Source organism: Pelophylax lessonae (assembly GCF_965119305.1).
Source record: "Pelophylax lessonae genome assembly, chromosome: 13".
Classification (NCBI taxonomy): domain Eukaryota; kingdom Metazoa; phylum Chordata; class Amphibia; order Anura; family Ranidae; genus Pelophylax; species Pelophylax lessonae.
Window position 1 is genome coordinate 179951692 of NC_138780.1, and position 20065 is coordinate 179971756.

Below are 20065 nucleotides of genomic sequence, written 5' to 3' on the forward strand. Positions count from 1 at the left end.
CATCCCACTCTTAGTCTGCAAGGTTCAATATTGAGTTGGCCCACCCTTCACAGCTATAACAGCTTCAACTCTTCCGGGAAGGCTGTCCACAAGGCTTATGAGTGTGTCTAGGGGGAAAGGTTTCACCATTCTTCCAGAAGCGCATTTGTGAGGTCATGTGCGGACGTTGGATGAGAAGGCCTGGCTCACAGTCTCCGCTCCAATTCATCCCCAAGGTGTTCTATTGAGTTGAGGTCAGGACTTTCTGTAGGCCAGTCAAGATCCTCCACCCCAAACTCGCTTATCCAGGTCTTTATGGACCTTGTTTGTGCACTGGTGCGCAGTCATGTTGAACAGGAAGGGGCCATCCCCAAACTGTTCCCACAAAGTTGGGAGCATGAAATTGTCCAAAATGTCTTGGTATGCTGACGCCTTAGGAGTTCCCTTCACTGGAACTAAGGGGCCAAGCCCAACCCCTGAAATACAACCCCACACCATAATCCCCCCGCCACCAAATGATTTTCTATTGAGTTGAGGTCAGGACTTTCTGTAGGCCAGTCAAGATCCTCCACCCCAAACTCGCTTATCCAGGTCTTTATGGACCTTGTTTGTGCACTGGTGCGCAGTCATGTTGAACAGGAAGGGGCCATCCCCAAACTGTTCCCACAAAGTTGGGAGCATGAAATTGTCCAAAATGTCTTGGTATGCTGACGCCTTAGGAGTTCCCTTCACTGGAACTAAGGGGCCAAGCCCAACCCCTGAAATACAACCCCACACCATAATCCCCCCGCCACCAAATGATTTGGACCAATGCACAAAGCATGGTCCATAAAGACATGGATGAGTGAGTTTGGGGTGGAGGAACTTGACTGGCCTGCACAGTGTCCTGACCGCAACTCAATACAACACCTTTAGGATAAATTAGAGCGGAGACTGTGAGCCAGGCCTTCACGTTCAACATCGGCAGCGGACCTCACAAATGCGTTTCTGGAAATATGGACAAACATTCCCATAGACACACTCCTAAACCTTGTGGACAGCCTTCCCAGAAGAGTTGAAGCTGTTATAGCTGCAAAGGGTGGGTCGACTCAATATTGAACCCTACGGACTAAGGGCTCTTTCACACGGGCGAACCGATCAGATCCGCCTGTCAGTTTTTTAGGCGGATCTGATCGGATCCTCCATGCAGCTCTATGGGGCAGCGGGTGTCAGCAGAGGTCACCTCCGCTGACACCCGCATCCAATCCTGTGCTGAAATCTGGACGGATGGAAACCCTATTTTTCCATCCGTTCAGTAATCGGAGCGGAGCGGATCTGATGAGAGCGGACAAGCGGTCCGCTCTCCTCCGATCCCCCATAGAGGGCAGCGGGTGCTGAGACACCTCCCTCTCCGCTCTGCAAGCGGAGACGGAGCTGTCATCCGCCCGGCTCAGCGGGGATCGCGGATCGATCCCCGCTGAGCAACACGGATCCGCCTGCGGAGGCGGACCGTGTGAAAGAAGCCTTAGACTGGGATGCCATTAAAGTTCATGTGCATCTTGATTCTCTCTAGGTCCAGAAGTGATGAGTCCGGTCTTTTTACTTTTTCTATTTTTCTTCTCTCTGCTCTTTCCATTGCTTTTTTTTTTTTTAATCCAGTAGACATTTGATTTACTTTTTTGGGTTTTTAGTTGTGGGAAAAGCTTCCTTAGGAACCTACTGTACTGTTTCATCGCAACTAGATTGCTTGATTCTCATGCAATATTTGCATTTTCTGATATCTGAGCCTTGTTACGTAGTTGGTGAGGTTGAAAAAAAAAAAAAAAAATAAGACATCAGTCCATCAAGTTCATCAACCCATAATGTGTGTGTGTTTACTGCTAACCGTACTTTGTATACCCCTGTATGTTGTGGTCTTTAAGGTGCCCATCTAATAGTTTTTTTAAACTATCGATGCTCCCTGCTGATACCACTGCTTGTGGAAGAGAATTCCACATCCTTACCGCTCTGACAGTAAAGAACCCTTTTACGTATTTTAAGGTTAAACCGTTTTTCTAGTTTTAGTGAGTGGCCTCGTGTCTTATTGTATTCCCTTGCTCTGAAAAATGTGTTCCTTATGCTAGGGTCACCAGTTCAGTATTTGTACATTGATATCGTATCCCCTCTCAAACGTCTCTTCAGAGAGAATAGGTTCAATTCTTGCAGTCTTTCCTCATAGCTGATGTCCTCCATTCCCCTAATTATCTTTGTTGCCCTTCTCTGGACTCTCTCCAGTTCCAGCACATCCTTCCTGAGGACCGGTGCCCAGAACTGGACGTCATATTTAAGATGTGGCCGGACCAGAGAGTCTTATAAAGTGGGAGAATAATCTCTATTTCTGGAGTGAATCCCCTTTTTATACATGCCAGTATTCTGTTGGCTTTGCTTGCAGCTGCTTGGCATTGCATGCCACTGCTAAGCCTGTTGTCCACCAGTACCCCCAAGTCTTTTTCAATCTTAGTATCACCCAGAGGATCATCGCCTAGCAAGTAACTTGCGTTGTAGTTCTGTTAGCTCTATTTGGTATCCAAGTACTTTTATAATGCATTAAGGACTGATCGCTATTGGAGTCTTGCATGACTGTGTCTGTTACTTTTTTCTATTTTTGTATGGTTAAATACAAAACTTGGCTGTGTGTTGAGTTATGTTGAGAGGACAGCTAATTTACACTGTTATACAAGCTGTACACTCACTACTTTGCTACAATGTAAAGTGTCATTTCTTCAGTGTTGTCACATGAAAAGATAGAATAAAATACTGACAAAAATGTGAGGGGTGTACTCACTTTTGTGAGATACTGTAGGTCAGTCCTTTCCATACATTCTTCACAACTCTCATTAGACATTATCTGCACATTTACATAGCAGACAGGCTGCATGCAGCGTTCTGTGCCACCCCGGCGCCCGCTGTATAAACGCACGGACAGGCAGACAGAGGGCGGATGAATGCTGGAGTCAGCAGAATGGAACAAAGACACAGATTGTTGTAACGTGCAATGTAGGGTGATATCTGACACGTTACATACATACATATTCATGCTACTCACTGGCTGATGTATACAGTGCTATGCAGCCTTCAATTATTAACTGCACATCTCCCCCTAGTGACCAGTCTGCACAACTACACTGGGGCTCAGTGCCCACACTGTCCCCCTACAATCGGATTCTGAGGTCTAAACCTACAACAGAAATGAAAATTCCATTTTCAAAAGCACAAATTTAAAGCAAAAATGGCTCAAATCACCCAACACAAAATTCGAATTGTCAATAAAGTGTAAGTCGGGGGAAAAAAAATTACGCTAAACCTGCTCTCTGCCACATTCTAACCCTAATCTATCTAATAGGGATAGACCGATAGATATTTTGGTCACAACGTATCGGCCAATTTGGGTCGATATTTTGTACATTTAAAGTTTTGAAAAATAAAGAAAATTTTTGACAAATCTGGTACTGAACATGTTAATTTTTGTTTAATGCTTGATGGCTGGCTTGCTGGCACCCTGTGGATGTGGGTGGCTGGCTGGTACAGGGTCTGTGGATGAGGGTGGCTGGCTGGTACAGGGCCGGCGGATGCGGGTGGCTGGCTGGTACAGGGCCGGCGGATGCGGGTGGCTGGCTGGTACAGGGCCGGCGGATGCGGGTGGCTGGCTGGTACAGGGCCGGCGGATGCGGGTGGCTGGCTGGTACAGGGCCGGCGGATGCGGGTGGCTGGCTGGTACAGGGCCGGCGGATGCGGGTGGCTGGCTGGTACAGGGCCGGCGGATGCGGGTGGCTGGCTGGTACAGGGCCGGCGGATGCGGGTGGCTGGCTGGTACAGGGCCGGCTGGTACAGGGCCGGCGGATGCGGGTGGCTGGCTGGTACAGGGCCGGCGGATGAGGGTGGCTGGCTGGTACAGGGCCGGCGGATGAGGGTGGCTGGCTGGTACAGGGCCGGCGGATGAGGGTGGCTGGCTGGTACAGGGCCGGCGGATGAGGGTGGCTCGCTGGTACAGGGCCGGCGGATGAGGGTGGCTCGCTGGTACAGGGCCGGCGGATGAGGGTGGCTCGCTGGTACAGGGCCGGCGGATGAGGGTGGCTCGCTGGTACAGGGCCGGCGGATGAGGGTGGCTCGCTGGTACAGGGCCGGCGGATGAGGGTGGCTCGCTGGTACAGGGCCGGCGGATGAGGGTGGCTCGCTGGTACAGGGCCGGCGGATGAGGGTGGCTGGCACCGGGCTGCTGTGGGTGGGTGTATGGCTGTGATACACTCCCATGAGACTAGTCCTGACTCCAGACGACGCTGTCCAAGGCGAGGGAGGTGGCCTAAGAAGGAAGAATGAGGCCACAAAAATATCGGCAATATCGGCCAGTTCCAGGGGCCGATACCGATATATATCGGGGAAAGTGCATATCGGCCCCCGTTAATCGGTCTATCCCTACTATCTAACCCTGTAAACGCAAAAATTGCTGTACTTGCCTATTCTGCAGCTGATCCGGTCTCAAGCGATGGAAGTTGTGTGCAGGAGAGGACCAACAACGGCTGTGAAATGCCTGGGAAGTGACGTCACCCATAGACTTACTATGGGGCTTTCCTTGTCGGCTGCCTCTCCTGCACCCACCTCCACACTGAAGCGATCACTGACAGCTGAACCTGGGACAGGCCTGAATCGGCTGCAAAATAGGCAAGTATAGCGATTTTTCCTTTACATTGCTGCATTACATTACATTGTTTTGCTGGGGTTCAATTCCACTTTAAGCAGCCTTTTTTGGTAGCCATGTGTTGAATGGCAAACAGCACATATATGGCAACTTCAGGTAAACTTCTCCCACTACTGAAATTATTCTGGAATACTCACCCAGACTGGTGCCATCTTCTCCCATGATACACTTCATAGCGGTAATGATCTGCTCTGCCACAGGCGGAGACATGGAGGTAGCGTATGCAGTGCTGTGCGAGTGTTTTCGTAGATATTCTATGAGGACCTGGCGAGGAGACAAACAGACATGGAGGTATAAGAATCCACACTGATCAACTGCCAAATATAGAAGTGATGATCACTATCAGGAACCCAAATATACTTCCATAGTTGTAAGCTATTCTAGAACAAAGCTGAACTCCAGACAAAATTCAGTATATGGTTTATTGCAGGGGTAGGCAAACCTGTGAGAGGCGGAGATCTACCTGATCAACATTGAAAGATCAAAGATCACCAGGGTTCGGCATCTTTTTTTCTTTTCTTTGTAAAGAAATGAACTAGCAAGGCCTAATTAAATAGTATGGAAAAAAACTAACTCCACAGAAAAATCGCACTGTAAAAAAAAAATAAAAAAAAAAAAACACACACACCCCAAGGGAGGACGGCCCTTAGCAGAGGCAGAGGACGGCCCTTAGCAGAGGCAGAGGACGGCCCTTAGCAGAGGCAGAGGACGGCCCTTAGCAGAGGCAGAGGACGGCCCTTAGCAGAGGCAGAGGACGGCCCTTAGCAGAGGCAGAGGACGGCCCTTAGCAGAGGCAGAGGACGGCCCTTAGCGGTTTATTTTTACAATTATTTTTTTTACATTTATTTATTTTTTTAGCAGACCCCTGATGTCTAATTTTTGAGACCGAGAAAGGGACTGAAGACGGATTACCCAGTCGCTTTCTCTGCAGCCTCAGCTGCACTGAACAGTGAATGAATGGGAAGTGCTCTGTGTTAAGTGGCTTCCTGTTCATTCACAAACTGAAGCATAGTAAACACAGTTTACTATGTATCAGTTATGAATGAACACAGTGAGTGATCGGTAACCATTAATAAGGAAGGAGCCGGTAAATTACATATTTACCGGCCCCTTCCACCGCTCTAAACCATGAAACATCCCTCCTGGCAGCAGCCGGTGGGAGAGGAGGAGAGGGAAGCTGGCAGCATTGCAGGGGGAGGGGACATTGGGAACACAAGGGGCACTGGGCAGCTGAAAGGAGGAGGAACAGGGAAAGGAGGGGTTGCATTTACTGGTACCAATCAATTTTCCGCCTACAGCCGATGAATGCCAGCGGAAGGGAGAGGAGGAGAGACGGCTTTCAGCAGCTGCAGGAGGAAAGGGGATCAGTACCAGTAAATGCCGCTCCTAGAGTCCAGGATCTGGTTGGCAAAGAAGGTTAGCAGTGTACCCGTCTGTTCAATGGGTAGATCGCGGTCGAAAGACTGCCAACCCCTGGTTTACAGGCAACCCTTCGAAATTACCAACTCTGTTCTAGGTAAGGGCATTGTCAATACTAGAGCATACAGACATCTTAGACAATAGTGCTCTTCCAACAGTTTGGGGAAGGCACTTTTCTGTTCCAGCATCATTGTGCCCCTGTGAACAGAGTCAGAACAATCAAAACATGGTTTGGTCAGTTTGGTGTTGAGGAATTAAAGTGTCTGACCTAAACCCTACCTTTGGGATGAATTGGAATGCCGACTGTGACCCAGGTCTTCTCATCCAACATCAGTTACTTACCTCACAAATTGGTACAAATTACCTCAGACACTCCAAAATCTTGTGGAAAGCCTTCCCAGAGAAGTGGAGGTTGCTGCAGCTCATATAAATGTGATAGTCCGGGGTACACAAAATTTTGGACACAGAGTGTATTAAATAGTGGCCCATCATTGGTGTTCGTTGGGGGGGGGGGGGAATAGTGGCCCATCATTGGTATAAATGGGAGGAATAGTTCATCATTGGTGTCATTGGAAGGAATAGTGCCCCATTATCGGTGGCAGGAGCTTTGCCCCATTGTTACCGACGGGGGGACGGGGAGATTATGCCTCAAGGGCTGGATAAAATCAAGCATAGGGGCGCAGTTCGGAGACCACTGCAATAAGGTAAAAAACATTCAGCCCTTAGAACACTTTTAAAGATCACTATATAGCAGCACTCAGAGGTGGAGCAACACTAGGAGCCAATCAGGTTTTACTGCAGGGCACAAGTGTTGACAGGAGGGGAGAGCAGAGAGTGTAGAAGGATCATTTCTTCAGTCTGCTGCTCCTTTATTTTCCAGTCAGCTGGGTGGAAATGTAATGACCAAGCAGTACTGATGCCGCAGTGCTGAGGTTCTGGCTACGTTGTCCGGCAGGGGTGAGGAGGGCATCACAAGACTGACCAGGAAAACTCCCCCTACATATTGTAATGTAATTGTATAATTCCATGCTTATCCAGAGTCTAAATGTTCTGCATGAAGTGAAACTGAAAAACCTAACATTTTGCATTTACTGTCAGGTCAAACAGTCCTGTGGGATGTGATGTTCCATGAAAACATTTAATGACAAAAGCTTTTTCTACCAGGCAACACCAAATGCAATCAACTGCTTGCCGACCGCCGCACGACTATTTACTGCGGCGGTCAGCCCCTCACAGGCAGAGCGACATAGTACTACGTCGCTAGCCTGTGAGGGTCTAGGGCAGTGGTCCTCAACTCCGGTCCTCAGGGCCCACTAACAGGCCAGATTTTAAGTATTACCTTAGGGAGATGCAGACTAGAATACTGCAATCACTAAGTAGCAAATTATATCACCTGGGGTGCATTTCAGTTATCTTGCAAACCTGGCCTGTCAGTGGGCCCCGAGGACCAGGGTTGAGGACCACTGGTCTAGGGAGCGAGCGCGCACCCCCGGAGGTGCGGTCACTGACCCCCCACGCGTGTGACCGGCGGACCCGATGTCCGCCGGTCACTCGGCGATCGCCGGTGCAGAGGGAGAAAGGCAGGAGGCTGATGTAAACAAGCCGTCTGTCATTCTCCCCTGTGTAGAAACAGTGATCATATGGTTCTAATATGTAGGACCGTTGATCACTGTTCCTACACCTCAATCCACAGCCAATCACAGCTAGAATCACGCCCCTAGGGAAACACATAACCCCTCCTGCTCCAAAAAAGTTAACCCCTTCACTGCTAGTGTAATTTTACAGTAACAGTGCATATGTATAGCACTGATTACTGTAGAAATGTCACTGGTAACCCCAAAAGTGTCAAAAATGTCAGTCAAGGGTCCAATCTGTCCACCGCAATACCGGAAAAAAAAGAAAATCGCAGATCGCCGCCATTACGCGTTAAAAAAAAAAAAAAAAAAAAATCTTTCCCTTTGTTAGTAAACGCGATAACTTTTGCGCAAACCAATCAAAATACGCTTTTTGTGAATTTTTTTTACCAAACATATGTAGCATAAAACAAATTGGCCGAAAATGTTAAAAAATTTTGATTTTTACATTTTTTGGGGGGGAATTTCATAAAAAAAATGTGAAAAATATTATTTTTGCAAAATTTACGCTTTTTTTTTTGTTTATAGCGCATGATCAAAAAAATCGCAGGTGATCAAATACCACTAAAAGAAAGCTCTGTTTGTGGGAAAAAAAGGACGTTAAATTCGTTTAGGTACAGCGTCGCACGACCGCGCAATTGTCCATTAAAGTCACGCAGTGCCGAATCGCAAAAAAAACCCTGGTCAGAATGGGGGTAAAATCTTCCGGGGCTTACACTATGAAACCAGTGAGATGTTCTGCCTGGAAGAAGACGGGCCATACAGAGTGGCTATGAGAAGATGTGGTACACTCACCTTACTGCCACCAATGTAGCCTCCAGCACCACCAAAGCTCTTGGTAAATGTCCCCATCATGATGTCCACATCTTTGGGGTCCAAGCCAAAATAGTCCACCACCCCTCTGCCATTTGGTCCCAGCGCACCAATGCTGTGAGCCTCGTCCAGGTATAAGTAGGCTTTGTACTTCTTTTTCAGGGCAACAACTTCAGGTAAGCGGACAATGGAGCCCTCCATGCTAGAAATGGGAAGAGAAGGTTCAACTCACATTAATAACCCAGTAAGAAATGCCCAACATTCAGCCCTCTCAAACCATCACAGCATCAGCTGTCCAATCAATTATTGTCCCCTCACCTGTAAATCCCTTCCACCACAATGAGGATCTTCTTCCAGGGTCTATGTGTGCGAGGCTGGCCCTGTACAATGGCATCTTTCAGCAGCTTCTCCAGGCTTTGCATGTCTGGAGAAAAAAAGAAAACAAGGTCTTATTTGCAAGCACAGAGGGACCTTCCTGTTCTAAGATCTAAAATTTCCCTCTCATCACTGCACTTGGGTGTGTGGTTTGGAACCCACAGAAATATCAGTTAAGGCCAAATAAAAGCAGTTATCTCTAGAAGGATACGAAGAAAATATCAGTGTCAGATTAAGGTTTGCTGCACTTACTATTATGCTTGAAGATGCGTATTGTTGCCCCGGAAAGGCGGGCCCCCAAGACCAATGAGGCGTGGTTCAGCTCATCACTTAGTATCAGACAACCCTGCAAAAATTATGACAAAGGGTAAGAGGACTATAAAATTAGCAAAGAACCTAAAGTGTTGGAGAGACCTCCGATACCCACCTTTCCAACCAGTGCTGGGATATTCATGGAATTTGTAGCAAAACCCATTCCGTATGCCAAGGCAGCCTCCACTCCAAGAAAGCGAGCAACCAGGCGTTCCAGCTCCTCGTGTTTATCGAGATTACCTGCAGAGACATATTAGGGATAGGCGTCAGAAAATACCACATGGAGTCACCACCGAAAACAGTGAGTTAGTGCCGATACTAGGTCTGGGCCAACCAGAGAGGGCAAACACCCGGGGGAGCAGACCAACCCCAAGGCGGAGCAGACCAACCCCCCCCCCCCCCCCCGAGAGGGCAAACCCCAGGGGAGCAGACCAACCCCCCCCGAGAGGGCAAACCCCAGGGGGAGCAGACCAACCCCCAGAGAGGACAAGTCCCCAGGGAGCAGAACCCTGGGAGAGCCAATCAAGAGGAATGGAACTACATAGCAAGACCATCCCTAGGAGAGCAAAGCCTGACCAAACTACAGGGTCAGATACAGAAAAGGGCCTGTACCGGGGTCAGACCAGTCCCAGGGTAAAGGCAGCCAGCACACAACTCTCATCTCACATTTGGCAGAAGCATACGGCTCTTCATGTGCTACTATCTAAACGTTGTATAAAAGAAATCAGGCCTATTGATAAATAGAAATAGAACAGAAATAGAACAGATTTGGTTCCATACATTACCCAATTTGGCCTCAAACATTCCACAAATCACACATTAACACAAATGAATACAAAAAACAAAATGTCAAAAAGTCCATATGCTGGGTCAGAAGATAATGTAAAGCAAGCAGCCAATTATCCAACTGTGATAAAAGCTATAAATAAGAAGATAAAAAATAGAAAGCAGTGCCAAAACATCAACTTAAATAAAGACACAAAGCGCAAAAACATATAGAAGTTATCTATATAAGAAGCTATGCAAATTCAAATATCTACACACTGCAAAAGTGAAAAGACAAACATTGAGATTGGCCTGTTTAAATTCTATAACTTAATAAAAAAAGGGAAGGTTTAAAACGGGCTTCACTATGTGTAAATATATGCACCTGCATAGTTTCTTATATAGATAACACATATATATATATATTAGCACTTTATGCATCTTTCTGTGTCAATCTATTTATTCAAGTTTAGATTAACAAGAAAGGACATTGTTGGGTAGCACACAGCAGTACAGAACAAAACTAACATAAACCATACATAAAAAAAAAAAAAAAAAGAAAAGAAAAAAAAGTGATGACTATGGACAGTTAGGTAAATAAATTCATCAACGAAGAATTCCAATAAAACTTCCTTCTCTAGGAAGAAATGATCTGTAAAACAGATTCCGCTCATCGTAAACAAAATTGTGTAATATCTATTCTGCCCTACAGAGGGAGACAAATACACAAATGTAATGGTATCCCGTCACCTGCAAGGCAGAGCTTGTCTAGCTTCAACTACAAGTGACACCACTGCGCTGTACCTAGCAACACAAATCCCTTGAAAATAGCAGCTTCCATCTAAAGATTCTCACGTAAAACAATTTTTTTTTTCTTCTCACAGGTTGTCTCAAAGCTGATCTCTGGGCAAATACCTACCCCTAAAAAGAATTGTAAAAGGCAGAAGGTTTATATTAATGCATTCATTGTATGAAGATCAAAAAAAAAGTGTGTGTAGCAGCCCCCCCTCAGCCCCGCTAATACTTACCTGAGCCCTCCTCTATGCAGCGATGTGCAGGAGTGCCTCGGCCCTCCTGAGACAGCAGTGGTGCCATTGGCACCTGCCAAAGTCTGTTTGCCAATCGGGGGGGGGGGGGCAAACCATGGCTCCATGTCTGAAAGGACACAGAGCTGTGACTTGGCTCGGGTGTCCCTATAGCAAGCTGCTTCCTGTGGGGGCCAGGAGCGCCAGAGAGGGAACCGAGAAGAGAAGGATCCAGGCTGCCCTGTGCAAAACCAACTGCACAGAGCAGGAAGTATAACACCCCAGGCAGACATCATATGTGACGAAACGCGGTCATGGCGTGCAGACATCACCAGCGTTAACCGGAAGGACGGGCAGAGCATTAAGCTGGCTGGCTTATTCTTTTTAGCATATATTGATCTGCATTGTGTAAGTGGATTACTTTTATTTTCTTAATAAATACCGCAATTGTTTTACACTATGGAGCCCCTATTTTTTCATATGGTGGCTGTTTGGAGACCCCTGGATTTGTGAGTGTGGGACGATTGTTGACTTATTGTTGGATCTTACTGCCCTCCCCCTTGTCAGTGGGTGCTCTCCTGAGAATTCCATCTTGTCGGAAGTCCTGCAGAGCCTTGTCAACACCGGCTTATCTTGACCTCCCTAGTGGCTGTTTGGTAAGCAGACTTGCATGTGGTGGTGGATTGGTGCACAGGCGGTGGAGGACAACACATCACGTGTCTATATTCATACTCAAGTATCAATATACTTCACCATTCACTTTTTGGGATTTTTTGGGGGATTTTTTCTTCAGTCATCTATGTGACAGCTTATTAATATATCACTTGGGACATTTTTCATTTATTTTTAATTTATTTGCATACTTATTACTGTACGTTTATGCTTATTGGTCAATTTGTGATATTTTGCATTTGATTTTCACGTTTCACTTTATTATCATTCTTTAGCGCAGCTTGCATTATTATAATTCTTATTTGTGCTATCTCACTGGAAGCTTTTTTGTTTTTTAGTCACTAGCGCGGTTACACTTTACTTATAGTTTGTCATTTTTAAAGAAAGAAAAGAAGACTTTAGTATCACTAAGGCCGGCCATACATGGGTCAAATTCTGAAACTATTTTCTTTTGATAATCTTATCTAAGAATTTCCTTTTGAATTTCGCACCATTAGTGGGCCACAAGCAACAGACGATTTTCATGAGGACATTGAATTTGAGCAATCAGGAATGTTGGAAATTTTTTGAAAAACAAATGATTTTCTAATCAATGATGGGAGAATCGTGTGAGAAATACAAATCAGAAATAGAAATGCATATGTGCACAAGTAAAGAAAATTCCCAGAAAGAAAAAGAAGATTCCCAGCCATGAGAATTATTTTCTGTAGCAAAATGAGGTGAAGTTGAAGGCTTGGTTGGTCGAATTTCAAAATCAAATGGTGGCACCATCAGATCACAAAACGCACAACATTTCTGATTTTTTAAAAAAAAATAGTTTGGAATTCGACCCATGTATGTCTTGCATAAGTTATATTCCAACTTATCACTGGAATTGAAGGGAAAAAAAAAAAAAAAAACACAAAAACTAAAACCGCTTGGTCTTTTCAAATGAGGCAGAGTCCTTCAGGTGTCCACATCACTGCCTGCATGATATTGTAGACGCTTCCTTTCAAACATCCAGTGGCGGGTACCCCAAAAAAGATCTCAGGGTCCAGAAAAGAAGCAATGGCAATGCAAAGGGCCTGGCTGGCATGTACACGTGCAGCACTGGATTAAGGGTCCCCTGCACCCAGAAATAGCCCTAGTAAGGGACTAAAATAGGAAACTTAGATAATGGGGGGGGGGGGGGGGTAATATTTGCACAGAGATGGGTTTTAAAAAAGAGCATGTCAGAACAAGAGACCCTCTGCTGAGGAGGCAGTAATGGAAGGAGGGGTGCATTATGGCTGCCTAGTACTCACCTATTTCTTGCCGTGTGCTACACACCCCTCCTCCGTACTGAAGCAGCATACTGGATGAAGCATCTGCACATACTCCGTGACTTCTTGCAAAACCCAGGTAGTTATAGGAGCCCATATTCATCACACCCTTCAATACCCGGCCTGAAAACCTGAAGAAAAATAAAAAATTGTCAGCCAATCACAATGCTGCGCTGGCACAAACCTCAGGTTCTCAATTACCGATGCAATGAGCAATGCCAGCGTTCAAATTATTTGTAAAGCCAATATTGTAAAAACATAATAAAAAACACACACACACACACACACACACACACACACACACACTTAAAACTAATCCAAAGTCATTATAGATTTCCCTTGGATAGACAACGTACTACAATTTCACACTTGTGCGACTTGTCATGCGATTTGGGACTGCAAAAATTGCATGACAAGGCATTCATTATTTCCAATGAGCCCCATTCATATCTGTGTGATTTGAAGTCGCAACGACTTCAAAGTAGTCCCTGCACTACTTTTGGCATGATTTTGGTGCGTTTTGAGGAAAAAAAGACATAAGCCCCAGTCAAACTCATCAAAATGGCTGTAAAAACGTGCGACTTTGAAGCCGCACAAGTGTGAAAGGGGCCTTAGAGCAGCCTTTCTCAAACATTTTACCCTAGAGGAACCCTTTAAATAATTCTCAGGTCTTGAAAAACCTTGGCTAAAATGAGTACATCTACATATCACTGGACATTAATGACATCCGTAAACTATAGACGGTTTTAAATTGAAAAAAAAAAAAAATACAAAAAAGTGGCATCCCAAGGGTATAGGTAAAGTGGCAAGGTTTCATAGAACAAAGGGTATAATAATAGGTCTGTGACGGATTTATAAAACAAAATTCTTTTCATGGCCCATAGTACAGGAAATTAAAAGAATAATTGCCAGAAAAAAAGGCAGGGAAGATTGTAGTAATCTTATTTGGTGTTAAGAAGAGGCCCTCCTTACATTGGTGGGTCAATGGGAAGAACGCCCCCTTACATTGGTGGGTCAATGGGAAGAACGCCCCCTTACATTGGTGGGTCAATGGGAAGAACGCCCCCTTACATTGGTGGGTCAATGGGAAGAATGCCCCCTTACATTGGTGGGTCAATGGGAAGAACGCCCCTTTACATTGGTGGGTCAATGGGAAAAATGATCCCTACATTGGTGGTCAGTAATGGAAGGGCCTCCTTATATTGGAAGAGAATGGAGAAATGCTTCCATACACTGGGGGTCAGTAAAGAATGGACCCCATATATAGGGGGGGTCAGCAGGAGAAATGGCCCTTTACATTAGGAATCGGTGGAAAAACACCCCCTAACATTGGTGGTAAGGGCAGGAAATAGATCAAATTATCAGTGCTCAAGGAACCTCTAGCAACCATTGAGGGGAACCCTAGCTTTCCACAGATCCTTCTTTGAGAAAGGCCAAATGAAAGTCTGTGTCAATCCTCTGGCTGTGCTTACTTGAAGGTCCAGTTGTAATCCTCGGTGTATCTTTCCAGAATATCTACCCGTTCACCAGGAACGCTGCAGATCGGTCGGTTCCAGGTGTCTCGGATCCTCATGTATAGATTCCGCGTGTAGAAGTTCTCAAAGTCCTGGTAGAGTGGCACAAAGTCCTATGGAGGTGAAACAGGTCATGTGATCCAGAGCCAAAACCTGGGACTACACCTATACACCATCCAATCCACGTAATCTTTCTCTGAGCGAAAGGCAGCACTAAATCCATTATTAGCAATGAAGTCTCACTCTGAACCCAGCACCCATTTACAGTATGGAGGGAGAAGCTTCATTCTTACCAGGAACTGACCAGCAGCTGCCGAGCAGCCACAGGAGCTGCCGCCTCCAGCTCAGGATTAAGACTCAATCCCCACCAACAAGCTGACTTAGACCAATCCCAAAAAATAGTTGCAAAGTTGTCATGCTGACCCTCTTTTAATACATGGAGTCACAGATGTGGAAGTCCTACCTTGCCATTCTCATCGAAAGATGAAAGCCTTTAAATCGCTCTTTTTTGCAGATAACAAAATGTGCATATTTTTTCTTCTAAGGAGACTGCAGAGCATTGCACCTGCACAGGTGCAATGTCAGACTCCAGTAGATTCTCAGGATAGCTGTATGCATGTACCTCAGATACAGGGAGGTCGTTACTTGAAAACAGAGCGTTTACCAGTGCCTTCATAGTTCATTGAGAACTACAAGCCGCCAGCTGCAATGGCCAACAGTACTTGTAATCTACCCTAAGGAAACTGAAGGAGGCACAGCCGCATGTTTTTCAAATTGTGACAGCGGGTACAGGGAGAAGATCCCCTGCCCCCCCTGTAACAATTGGGGGGGGGGGAGCAGTTAGTTGGAAAATGGAGGGAGAAGGTGCAGATGCTGGAACATGTTAATGGAAAAAAAACACACGAGGGCGCAACCACCTAGTGCATTACCATTAATAGGTTTTATTATATCCACATACAAATGGATACTCACACGGCAATAAAAAACATCAAACAAAACTGATCTGCTGCAGTTTGAACGGAATGCAACTTGTCCTAGGAACAAATGGATGGATGGCGGATGTCTTCTGGGGGTTCCTCAAGGCTCTGAGGAAAAGTGGCATGACCCATTTATCCATTAGTCTATAAGGTTTTAATAAAACGTATTAATGGTAATGCACGAGGTGGTTGCGCCCTCCTGTGTGTTTTTTGCAGTTTGTTTGGAGGACTTCCTGGTCGGTGGAGGGCTGCACCCTTGATGGGCATTGTGGAAAGAAGCAGGACTGAAGACTCCCCTTGGGTTTAGTGCTAAAGTCTTTTTTTTTGGACTTTGTGAGAACAGGTTACATGTTACACCCTAAAAACAGGTGGAATATGTAACATGTTCCAAAGATGAACTTATCCTTTAAAAGGCATGGGTGCTCAACCTGTGGTCCCCCAGCCGTTGCAGAACTACAATTCCTATCATGCCTCTGCCTTTCAGAGTCATGCTTGCAATGGTCAGACTTGCAATGTTGCATGGGACTTTTAGTTCCGCAACAGCTGGAGGGCCACTGGTTGGACACCCATGCTTTAAGGACTATTATGCATACGTGTCCTGGCCTGGGACTTAATTTACTGAGAGGATCAGCATGAAAGCCAGCAAAGGGTCAGAAATGACACCTCCCAGATGTCTCAGTACAGTACCATGTTAATATGTGCACTTAGAAGAATACTATTACCAAAAGTATTGGGACGCCTGTCTTTATACGCACATGAACTTAGACCTTGCTTTGCACACTGGTCCGAATCATTTGGTGGTGGTGGGGGGGGGGGGGGTTATGGTGTGCGGTTATTTTTCAGGGGTTTGGCTTGGCCTCTTAGTTCCAGCGAAGGGAACTCTTAAGGTGTCAACATACCAAGACATTTTGGACAATTTCATGCTCCCAACTTTGTGGGAACAGTTTGGGGATTGCCCCTTCCTGTTCCAACATGACTGTGCACCAAGCAAGGTCCATACCTTGACAGGCCTGCACAGAGTCCTGACCTCAACCCGATCGAACACCTTTGGGATGAATTAAAGCAGAGACTCTGAGCCAGGTCTTCTCGTCAACATCAGACCTCACAAATGCACTTCTGGAAGAATGGTCAAACATTCCCATAGACACTCCTAAACCTTGTGGACAGCCTTCCCAGAAGAGTTGAAGCTGTTATAGCTGCAAAGGGTGGGCCAACTCAATATTGAACCCTTCGGACTAAGACTGGGAAGCCATTAAATTTTGTGCGCGTGTAAAGGCAGGCGTCCCATTACTTTTGGTAATATAGTGTATATATACTGTAGGCAGCCAGGGGTGTACATTACATAAGCAGATTTTGCTTTCTGTTTAGTACTGCCACACAGTGACTATCCTCATCTCATTGCATGTCTGTATCAGCACAAACTTAAAATGGATTTGGACCAAAAAAAAAAAAACACACACTAACACATACTATGAAGTAGTTAAAAACATGTGCTGACTGCACTGGCTGTCACATGCACAGTCGCAGAACCTAAAAACTATATATGTAAAATTCATATTTGCAAAATGAACAGTCATGTTACCAGTAAACCTCTGGGATACATGATAGACCCTCACAGGGGTACAGGGCCATAGCCTGCTAATCGAGGGGTTCCTTTACTAATGATCACATGTAAACAGAATTAGGTTGAGATTTTTAAAAGGTACATTTCTAAAGTGAAGCACATTTTATACTCTTAAGGAAAACTTCCCAGTTGGACTGGCTATAAAACTACAAGTGTCATTCTCCTGTCCAATGAGATGCCCTTAAAAAGGGATTGCAAAAGGCAGTTTTGTTTTTAAGCTTAATGCATTTTATGGATTAAAATGCATTAAAAATGGGGTGAAGTCATACTCTAGGAAGAACCGTGCACTGTACAATACACAGCAATGCTCTATAATGCATTACAGGAAATTACACTTTCATTTGCAGGAAGTAACCGTCATATGAAACAATCTTACTTTCTGCTCCTCGCGCTCAGTGGCGTTGTGGCACTTTTCGATCTTCCAGGCTCTCAGGAAATCTCTCATGTACCCAAACAGGGTCAGGATCCCATAACCCATGTACGTGAGGACGGCAACCAGCATAGGGGTCTCTTCAAAGGCTTCGTGGAACGGCCGCTTGTACAATCCGCCATTGTGAATCTATTGGAGAAAGGAAAACAGCCAGTCAGCTAAAGAACAAAACATCACAGAATTTCTAGCATCTCTTCTATATCAGTCTTATAAGACATTACAGAACTGAGCCAGGAGGTGTACAATCAGACAAGGTGACATTGTATAAGATCGGGTGATGGCAGCTATCAGAATTAGAATGAGCAATGACTTTGCTGGGTCTACATAGTCTACAAGACAAGAACTTTTTTAGTTTTTTTTTTGTACCAAGTTCACTGCAGAGTGTCCTACCCTGGGCGACACCAGGAATGGGGGGGGGGGGGGGGGCCCAACTACACAGGATGGCACCAGACAAGGGAAGAGTGTGAGGGTTTGGGTATAAGGGGTTGTACTTCACCAGTAAACAGCAAATGGTGGGGGGAGTGGGTTACACAACTTAATAGCACTAGCAGGGGGGGCTCTCCACACAACCCAATAGCACCAGCAAGGGGGTGCCCGCTACACAACCCTAATGGCACCAGCAGAGGGGTGCTGTATTTGTGCAATGGTCTTTTAAATTCAATTATTTCTGAAAAAACCCAATGGCACCATCAAGGGGGTGCCCGCTACACAACCCAAAGGGATCAGCAAGGGGGTGCCCGCTACACAACCCAAAGGCACCAGCAAGGGGGTGCCCGCTACACAACCCAATGGCACCAGCAAGGGGGTGCCTGCTACACAACCCAATGGCACCAGCAGGGGGGGGGGCCCGCTACACATCCCAATGGCACCATCAGGGGGGGGGGGGGGGGCCCGTTACACAATCCAATGGCACCAGCAAGGGGGTAGCCCGCTACACAACCCAATGGCACCAGCAAGGGGGGGGGGCCCGCTACACATCCCAATGGCACCAGCAAGGGGGGGGGCCCGTTACACAACCCAATGGCACCAGCAAGGGGGTAGCCCGCTACACAACCCAATGGCACCAGCAAGGGGGAGCCCGCTACACAACCCAATGGCACCAGCAAGGGGGAGCCCGCTACACAACCCAATGGCACCAGCAAGGGGGAGCCTGCTACACAACCCAATGGCACCAGCAAGGGGGAGCCCGCTACACAACCCAATGGCACCAGCAAGGGGGTGCTGTATTTGTGCAACGGTCTTTTAAATTCAATTTCTTTGGAAAAAAACCAATGGCACCAGCGGGGGGGGGGGGGGGGGGCGCTACACAACCTAATGGAACCAGCAAGAGGGGGCCCCCTACACAACGGCACCAGCAAGGGGAAGCCCGCTACACAACCCAATGGCATCAGCAAGGGGGGTGCTTTATTTGTGCAGCGGTCTTTTAAATTCAATTTCTTTGGAAAAAACCCAATGGCACCAGCAAGGGGGGGGGGGGGGCTGCTACACAACCCAATGGCACGTACATGATATACAGGAGGAACTCTCACTGAATGCAAAGTATGTATATTGAACAGCTAGAACTTCTTCAATCATAGATCTTTCCTAGAAATATTGCTAGTTTTCAATATAGAGCAGCTGCACTATCACCTTCCATTTCTGAGAAAACCTCACAGTTCGCTGGTTTTCAAGTTAATAATTTATTGAAATGCAACATTTTAAAATGCAAAAAGAAGGTTCCTTTCTCTATACTTTTACATTTATTCACACCAAAACTCATTTGTATTGCAGCTGCTCCATCAACCAGTGTGTCTGGGCCATGTTGAAGGTTAGAAACATCCATTACCTTATTCCAGCTCATAGCTTTCTGATCTCAATCTCCCCAAAAGGTGAGCCTTCGGGTTCTCCGCTAACACCCTTATACCATTAAGTATGAAACAATCATGACTTGTGGTCTTGCAGACAGTTTTGTATTCATTTACAGACTGCTCCTCTTATACCCATTAGACCTCAACATACACATTAGCCATCGGTGAGGAACAAAGTTCAATATCTACACCAACAGCCAAAGCTTTTGAAGACTTAATTGAGATTACTTTGCAAACTATCATAACTATCAGCTAGGGACATTGTATATATTTTTAAACTCTATTGATGAAGTAGTAAAACATCAGTACAGTCAATCAATTGCTCAACATGAGCATGAAAAAGGTACAATAGATGTAGAATGGACATGAATCAAATCAATGAAAATCAGGAATATATTTATGTTCGGATCACTAGTAAGGGGCTCAACATCTACGAAACATCTGGGTACATCAAGTATTTTAGACAGCTGGAGAGTGCTCCATGGTCCCAATATGCAGAGATGCATTAAAATTCCCTGGGTTACAGAACAAACACACTCCAAAACAATTTTATGTTAAGAGGAAGCGCACCATCTGTCCCAGATCTTACCATACTTCATGGAACAACATCTATGCTCATAAATGATTTTTTCGTATGGTAGTATACGAGTCACCATTCGCATCC

At 45.9% G+C, this 20065-nt stretch overlaps 1 protein-coding gene across 1 annotated transcript in view; it reads right to left on the bottom strand.

Annotated features, from left to right (window-relative positions):
• The window catches only part of SPTLC2 (serine palmitoyltransferase long chain base subunit 2), a 75521-nt gene that overhangs the window by 23276 nt on the left and 32180 nt on the right, over window positions 1–20065 (bottom strand). Inside the window, exons 2-9 of the mRNA XM_082242496.1 lie at window positions 17501–17683; window positions 14482–14636; window positions 12992–13140; window positions 9362–9486; window positions 9187–9280; window positions 8878–8983; window positions 8542–8761; window positions 4831–4957 (exon numbers count right to left, since the gene is read on the bottom strand). Coding sequence (XP_082098622.1) covers window positions 4831–4957; window positions 8542–8761; window positions 8878–8983; window positions 9187–9280; window positions 9362–9486; window positions 12992–13140; window positions 14482–14636; window positions 17501–17683 — 1159 coding nt within the window. The remainder of the gene's footprint in view (window positions 1–4830; window positions 4958–8541; window positions 8762–8877; window positions 8984–9186; window positions 9281–9361; window positions 9487–12991; window positions 13141–14481; window positions 14637–17500; window positions 17684–20065) is intronic.